At 33.0% G+C, this 8,569-nt stretch overlaps 1 protein-coding gene across 1 annotated transcript; it reads right to left on the reverse strand.

The window, feature by feature from the left end:
• Nucleotides 1-2,654: 2,654 nt before the first annotated feature.
• Nucleotides 2,655-8,165, reverse strand: LOC110648045 (uncharacterized). Its single transcript, XM_021802139.2, has 2 exons — nucleotides 7,863-8,165; nucleotides 2,655-3,028 (listed from the first exon to the last, which is right to left on the reverse strand). The coding sequence occupies exons 1-2, from the start codon at nucleotides 8,012-8,014 to the stop codon at nucleotides 2,950-2,952; spliced, it is 231 nt and encodes a 76-aa protein (XP_021657831.2). The 5' UTR covers nucleotides 8,015-8,165; the 3' UTR covers nucleotides 2,655-2,949.
• Nucleotides 8,166-8,569: the final 404 nt, after the last annotated feature.

The raw sequence follows: 8,569 nt of genomic DNA on the forward strand, positions 1-8,569 counted from the left end.
TTTTTGGGATAAAAATTTAGTTGAGTTGAGTAATTTTTTTTTATTAATATGGTAATTCAATATAAGTTATATCATTATTATTTACAAAGAAAAAAAAATAACATAAATTAAAGTTAGATAGCTCTTTTTAAAATTTCACAAAGAAATGAATGAGAATTTGATTAAAAAAAAGGATTATTGAAATTTTTATTGCAGTGATTTATAGAATTTACGGTTGACAATATAATATTTTTTTTTTAAATACAAGATTGAGCCTATAATAATTTTATAGTTTAAGCATATATATATATATATATATATATATATATATATATATATATATATATATATATATATTAAGAAATACGACGGGAGAGTTTCGACCTGAATTTCTTTATATATACTAATAAAATGAAATATTATTTTTTTTAATAAAAGTTATTAAAAGGGGAGACCTTCTTTGTTAAATGCACAGTAACATGCGTTGATATTAGAGATGAGCCTGTGCTTTATCATGTCTAACGTGGAATTGATGATTAAAAGGAAAAATTATGCGTGTTTCTTTATTTGTGCAATCACATTGAACTTCTTGAAATTATTTTTCTCATGTCATGAAAATTTATATTTAACCATAATAATTAATAATTATAATCACCTTCTGTTTTATGTTTAAAACATGTGATTTTGTATATGCATGTGTTGTTTTGAAAAAGCTTCGTCTAGATTCAATTTAAGATATATTCATGAATTTTATATATTTATGTTTTGAATAATTAAATTAAAGTGATAATACTAATTCGTATAATTTAATTATTAGTCAATATTAGTTAAGATCAAATTTTCTTTTAACTTTTATTTGTATAAATTTTAGTTAACCTAACATATGACTTTAGATTATTTTTAAGAAATTTGGTTTCTTGCTTGCAAAATAAATGAGATCTATAAGATATATAAACACTCAATTATATAATTATTTGTTAATATTTAAATTAAATTTCAAATTTAAATGATTTGGTTATAGATATAAATTTTAACGATCAAGATAAATTAAATGTAAGAAATTTAATAAGAAAACAGTAAATGGAGTTGGGATCTGACTTCCCTATTTCATTATGACTGCTTTTGAAATAAATTATTTAAAAAAATTAATTAAATTATGAACCTTCCTATTCTCTCTCTTTAATTTTTTTATTTTCCTATTGACTACATGCCAAGGAAATTTCTTTTTCTAAGGATGAAAATCTAAATCGAAATTTTGATTATAAAATTATTTAATACAATTATTGTAGCATTCTGATAATTTATTATGGTAAATTCTATGTGTGTTTCACTATATGATGTAGTGAAAGAGAAAGGTATAATGATTCAATAGTATTAGAGTTATTTTTAGGGTGGTAAGATTTTAAGTGCAAATTCCAATCAAAGTCGATTAAAAAGAAAAGATATAGACGGCAACTACCCATCTTGAATCCATTTAGCGTAGCTTCGTGACTTGGATTGACAGTGAAGGGCCTAAAAGATGTCCTAGAAGAGCACTCGAGTACGGGGGATGTGAAAAGAATAGAACTATCCACTCTTTTTATGCTTCCCAACACCAACAGCTTCTGGGTTTCCACAAATAAAAGCAGCCAGTGTTAGTTCCAAACGTTGAAAATAGAGCAAAAACCATGACAATTTTCTGTCACCACCAACAACCAGCAATAATCGTCAGGCATCAACGATCCATTGACTTTTTTCTTGGAACTACAGTTAAACAAATACGTGGTTTCCACTCTTGCAGACAAATGTTCCCAAAATAAACAGTGAAGAAACTCCTGAAGTTTTGCTTCCTGCCACCCACTGAATCCTGTCATAATCCCATCATTAAGTGGAGGGGAAAGCCCATGAATCTCATTGGAATTCAACCCATCAGTTCACTTTGTGCTCTCTGGGACTTGAGAATGTTTGAAACTTTTACCATTCTCTACCAAACAATTTCCTCCTAGACCTTAGTGGAGAAATGCTACAAGGTTTTCAATGCCCTCGATTGATTTGATGTCATCCATTTTGAAGCTAGTTTGCCAGGCCTAAATTTTTTTACACACAGGGTAATTAATTTAGGAGACAACAGTGACTAGAAGGATCTCAAATTCTCAATAGATTAGCCATTTTAGCTATGATCAGCTCATGAAAACGAAAAAAGGTACTTCTTTTTCTTCTATGGTTTGATGTTTGGTGATCGGCTGATCACATAATTGACAATCGAAGTCCAAAATTTAGGGCCAAAATCAAATTCATCAACTTCCAGAATCAAGTCCTTGGGAGCATTGACTAATAGATGACAACTTCAGGTAAATAATCATCAAAATTTTGGCCAAATTGGAAGTCCAGAAGTCAGTGAATAAATTCTGAAGCAAAAAATGCAAAACTACATTTAAAAATATGATACACCTAATATAAGCTTGACATTATATAGAACAAGACTAGTGACTCTTAGATTAAATATTTTTATCGATATTTAAGCAGAATTTATTTCAGTGTACATAATTGAAATAAAGAGCACTAATCTCAGTTTAAATATTTTATTTAAGGACTGCTATGCTCGTTCTTATATACAGTTAAGCTTATAGTAGTCACACCATTAAAAATATAGAGCATAATTTAATTCTACTTAGATACAAATCAACATATTAAGCGGCTGCAAAAAGGCTAATCTCGGCACAAATATTTGATTTAAGGGATGACTATTATACTCGTTCTTCTTGTATAAAGTTAAACTTACAATAGCCACACTTTAAATTTTATAAGTACAATTTAATTTTAATTAGATCAAATCAACATTTTAAGCGACTGCAAAAAGGCTAAACGAATTTAAGAAACTTTAACTACGGACATCCCTGGACATTAAACAAGACTTATTTTAACTGAAGTCCACCAAATGGAAAGAAAGGACTCTAAAATCTCTTAAGATGCAAGCCTTTCATACAGACCCTAGTGCTTGTCCTCCTTGGGGGTATCTTTTTTCTGAACCTTTGATTCCAGTTCCTTGGGTGTTGCATTCTCTGACGCCCTGAAACATACAATAGTCTCATATTAGCTTCTGTAAAAAGGAAGTTACCAGGAACAACATCATTTCCAATATAAGTAGACTGCGCCATGATCCAGTTTGGAACTGGACGGGTCCAATCTGAAACTAAAACCAATCAAAACTGGATTGACCAAAACCAATCTTGAACCAGGCTGAAAGTGTCCGGTTCAGTTCCTGCTCAGTGGCCACCCCTAAATATAAGCCAGTACAGCCAGCTACCTGGCCAACCTTATGTATATGGACCCAACCAGGCAACCACTCACTCAGTTTGGAAATTCATAGACCAAGTATTAGCTCTGCACGGGCAGGCTTAACCCTTGGCTAACTTCATCTTATGCAGATCAAATGCCCATCTTCAAAGACAAGATGATAACACACAAATTAAACTCAGTAAGTTCTAGTAAGAATATCATACAAATATTCTTAAGAATTCTAATATTCCCTATAACCAAATTATAACAAAAGGTTTTGTTACTTTTGTATTTGTCAAGCATTTGTATCTAGACATCTGGATAAATCATCCAAACTCCTTGGCAGTGAAACTCTCTTGCTCTCATTCAAGGATGATATTTAAAACCATGTAAAAGAGTAAAAAAAGGCAATCTATATGCAACAGCCACTTCAAAGGTATGCCATAATTCAGATTAATTCAATGTGATTCCACAATTAAGTCTTCTTCCATCAACTTAGTGAGAACATGAAATCAAAGGAAATCAAATGAACACTTTTGGAGCCAAAACCCAAAAGGACTTTGAATGATAACATAACTGCAATTCTTATCCGATTTAAACACATGAAAGTTAGAAAGTTCACAATAACCACAACTTTTTATTTCAATAATTTCAATGATGCTATAAGTTCTTAATCTGATGCCAAATCTACACTGTCCTAGGCTGTAAATGGTAAGATTTTCAATTCCAACACAAGTAAAATACAAAGTTTAACGCCCGAGAAATGCATAACCTTATGAAAATGTTTGGTAGAAAGTTAAAAAATTGAAGGTTAAGTATTACTCCGGTAAATTTTAAAGGAGTCATTGTTAAGGGAGTAAAAATTAATTAATAGTGCAACAATTAATGACGTTTGGTAGGATATTAATAAAAATAACTTAAATGAAGTATGGTGTTACTCTATTTGCTAATCTTTGCTAACCTAGTCCCCTCAAGATTAATATTTAACTCTTAAAGAATGTTGAGGAGGTTAAAAGTTAACCCATTCTCTTATAGCATATAAACAATAATGAGAGGTTACAAGTTACAAGGGTAACAATTACCCTTGTTAACTTCGCACCAAACTCTCCATGACTGATACTAGGAACAAATTCTCAACTCAACTCAATTAAGCCTTTATCCCAAGAATTTGAGATCGGCTATATGGATTCTCTTTCTCCATTCTAAACGATTTTTGGTTAAATCCTCGGAAATGTGTAATGCTTGTAGGTCATGTTGTACTACTCTTCTCCAAGTCAGTTTGGATCTACCCCTTCTTTTCTTTCTATCCTCTAACCTAAATGTGCTCTACTTGTCTAACAGGAGCCTCCGTATGTCTACGCTTCACATGACCAAACCACCTCAATATTCCTTCTCTCAACTTATCCTCAATTGGCACACTCCTGCCTTTTCTCTAATAGTCTCATTACGGACTTTATCTAGTTTAGTATGACCACTCATCCACCTTAACATTCTCATCTCCGCAACTCTTATGTTAGACACATACGACTCCTTCAGTTCCCAACACTCACTACCATATAACATGGCCGGTCGTATGGTTGTACGGTAAAATTTTCCTTTCAACTTATTGGGAATTTTGCGATCACATAAAACTCTCGTGGCACTTCTCCACTTCAACCATCCGGCTTTAATCCTATGACTAACATCCTCCTCACATCCCCCATCTACTTGAAGGATTGAGCCGAGATATTTAAAGTGATGACTTTGGGGCAGTATCACTCCATCCAAACTAACTTCTTCCCTATCACAAGTTCGGCCTTCACTGAACTTGCAATGCATGTATCCTGTTTTCGTTCTACTTAACTTAAAACCCTTTGACTTTAGAGTATTTCTCCAAAACTCCAACTTTCTATTGACCCCTCGCGACTCATCTATCAGAACTATATCATCTGCAAACATCATGCACTAAGGGATACTCTCTTGTATATGTTTCGTAAATTCATCTAAAACTAATGTAAAAAGGTAAGGGTTTATAGCTGAACCTTGGTGTAATCCAATTGAGATAGGAAAATCTCTTGTGTCCCCTCCCACTGTGCGCACAATAGCAATTGCTCATTCATACATATCTTTCAATACTTATATGTACCTAATAGATATCATCTTTTGTTCTAACACTCTCCATAAGACATTTCTTGGAACACTATCATAAGCCTTCTCCAAATTGATAAAAACAATGTGTAGATATTTCTTCACATCTCTATATTTCTCCATTAAGCTTCTAATGAGAAAGATCGCTTCCATAGTTGAACAACCAGGCATGAAGTCAAATTGATTGGGAGAGATAGAAATATCATGACGTAGTCGATGTTCCACAACTCCCTCCCACAACTTCATAGCGTGGCTCATGAGTTTAATTCCCCTGTAGTTTGAGTAACTCTATATGTCTCATTTATTTTTAAAAATAGGTACTAAAATACTCTTCCTCTATTCATCAGGCATTTTCTTTGAGTTTAAAATCTTATTAAACAATTTAGTTAACCATGCCACTCCCATATCTCCCAAACACTTCCACACTTCAATTGGTATTCCATCAGGTCCACAGGCTTTACCCACTTTTATTCTCTTAAGTGTTTCCTTTACTTCTAATGATCTAATCCTTCTAGTATAATTCACATTATTTTCTATTGCTCTGTAGTCTATATTCACGCTATTACCACATTGACTATTGTTAAACATTCAAAATTTTTCTAGATTATGTGCTATAGTGCAGTTGCATGTGATAATTCCTTCAAACTCAGAAACAAAGAGCATATAAATAAAGAATAACATTCAAGAAGCCATCCAAGCAAAGAATTTATTCAAGTAATAACGATTCTCTACAATGTTAATTCTAAATTATCTTATGTCATATTCTGTGAAGTGTATTATCATTCCCTAACTCCCATAGTTAGCTATCAACTCTACTTTTTCTCAATCTTGCTGCAAATCATTGAGCTCAATCATGCCAGTTCAGTTGGGGCCCACTTAGAAGTACACAATACAGCTAAAAGAATCTCCAATGTTTTCTATTGGAAATGTCAGAAGAAGGATGTAAGGAAGTTTGTAAGAAAACGTGAAATTTGTTAAAGATGCGAGACAGAATATATAGTATATCCTGGGCCAATTCAACCCTTGTCTATTCCAGAAAGCATATGGCATGATGTTAGTATGGATTTCATAGACTACCAAAATCTAAAGGCAAGGATGTAATCTTTGTGCTAGTGGACAGACTGAGCAAGTATACCTATTTCATAGGGTTAACGCATCCATTGCTGCCAATGTTGCTCAAGCATTTCTTGACAACATCATCAAATTACAGCTACCATTGTCAGTGAATTCTCAGCAAGTTTTGGCAGGAATTTTTTGAGCTATAGGGAAGTAGAGTTTTAAATGCCTTCTGCCTATCATCCATGGACAAATAGCCAAACAGAAGTAGTCTATAAGTGTGCAGAGACTTACTTGAGGTGCATGACGAGGGAACAACCTCAAAATTGGTCTAAATGGTTGGCTTTGGCAAGTATTGGTGTAATACTAATTTTCACACCTCTGTCAAAAAACCTCTTTTGAAATTGTCTATGGTACTGCACCATCAATTCTACATTCATTTTCCATATGTTCCTAGGGAACCTCCTTTATCTGCTATGATCAGGAGTTTAATAATCGTGAAGAAACATTGAAACTGCTTAAATATCACCTTCAGAGGGGAGGGGGGAAAAAAAGAACAGCTCAATTGACTAATAAAAAAAGAATTGAAAATTCTCCTGTACCTGCGATGATCAGGAGTTTAATGATCGGGAACAAAATTTGACACCGCTCAAATATCACCTCCAGAGGGGAGTGAAAGAAAATGGTGGCTCAATTGGCTAATAAGCACAAGACTGAAAGACAGTTGCATATAGTTGACTAGGTGTATGCTCAGCTACAGCCTTATAGACAATAGTCCTTAGTCTCTAAACACTAAACCAAGCTCTCACCTTTATAAATATCGGAAACACACACACTCACATATATACTATGGCCCCTAAAAATACCTTCACAAGATTGGAAATGCCACTTATAATCTTGACTTGCCCGAATTTTAACAATATAAATGTTTCTCAGCTCAAAAACAGAATCAGTCCACATCATATGCTTGTTGTCGATTCACAAAATCGAGTCATTCCACATTACTGCTCCATTTTAGATACAATAATGGTTGTGAGAGGGAATATAGCTGCTACAGAAGTTTTGGTTTGAGTGAAACATTCTAATGGTAATATCATTCTTAAGGACAAGGTCATTCAAGATGCGGCTGATGCAGCGAAGAAATTAAAGCAAAATAAAGTGGCGGAAATGTTAGATCGTTATTACAAGATTGTTGAATATATAGCTATAACTGTTGAAAAGATGAGTATTTGAGTATAACAGAATTCAGTTCCAAATCTCTCTAATCCTTTTTTTTCTATTTCTATCTATTGGGTTCATGTAATTTGAATTACAGCACAGAAGTAAAATCATTCAATTGAAGTTTAGGCAGCCATTCATGGATTCAAATCCAACTTTGAACGAAATAGAAACCAACTATAGACACAAATGTATCGATGGATTTGACTACATATAGGACATACTTGGAGGCAGCGGCGGATTCTTCTTCGAGCCATTGACGGATGTGCTTGACGTTGCGCCTAAAAATGGAAGCCGATTGCTTCACATCGCTCCTTAACAGAAGAATGACGGCGCTGACACCGGCCACCGTGATGATGAAATTGGTCAAACCCATCCCAGTTTTCAAAACCCTAAGTTCTTTGTAAACATTGAATAGAAGAGATAGAGATTAGGAAGACTGCTACGTGCAAATTGCAAAAATATGATGCGAGGGTTTTTGCAGGGTTTCCGTTCATCTTGCAGGAGAAATTATACCCTACCAGCACCATGGTTCTACGCAGGATGCTGTGTTGGAATCTTCAGCCAATCGGGAAGCGCCATGTGCCCATAATTTTATTATTTTAATTATGAAATTTTTAATTTTTTTAATAAATCAATTTGAGATTTTAACTTGAGATTTCAAAGGATTATAATTACAATTAAATAATTATTTTTAAAAAATTAATAAAATAATTCATGTAATTTTATTATATAAATTTTTTTATAAAAAAATGAATTTTTTTTTTATTTTATGAAATGATTTTAGATAGCTAATCTATTCTCCATTTTGTTGCATTTCCATTAAGTTTGGGCAATAAACTAAAAAGGGGGAAAATAATGATTGAAAATAAGAAAGAAAAACAAAAATAGAGAGGAAGTAGTTGAAAATAAAATAAGAAAAATAATTTTG

Source organism: Hevea brasiliensis, chromosome 15 (assembly GCF_030052815.1).
Source record: "Hevea brasiliensis isolate MT/VB/25A 57/8 chromosome 15, ASM3005281v1, whole genome shotgun sequence".
Classification (NCBI taxonomy): domain Eukaryota; kingdom Viridiplantae; phylum Streptophyta; class Magnoliopsida; order Malpighiales; family Euphorbiaceae; genus Hevea; species Hevea brasiliensis.

Bases quoted from the DNA above. Each gene is read 5' to 3' on its own strand.
- LOC110648045 (XM_021802139.2), bottom strand. From the start codon at position 8,014: ATGGGTTTGACCAATTTCATCATCACGGTGGCCGGTGTCAGCGCCGTC. The intron at 3,029-7,862 runs GTATGTCCTATA...TGTATGTTTCAG, and splicing joins GAATCCGCCGCTGCCTCCAA to GGCGTCAGAGAATGCAACAC.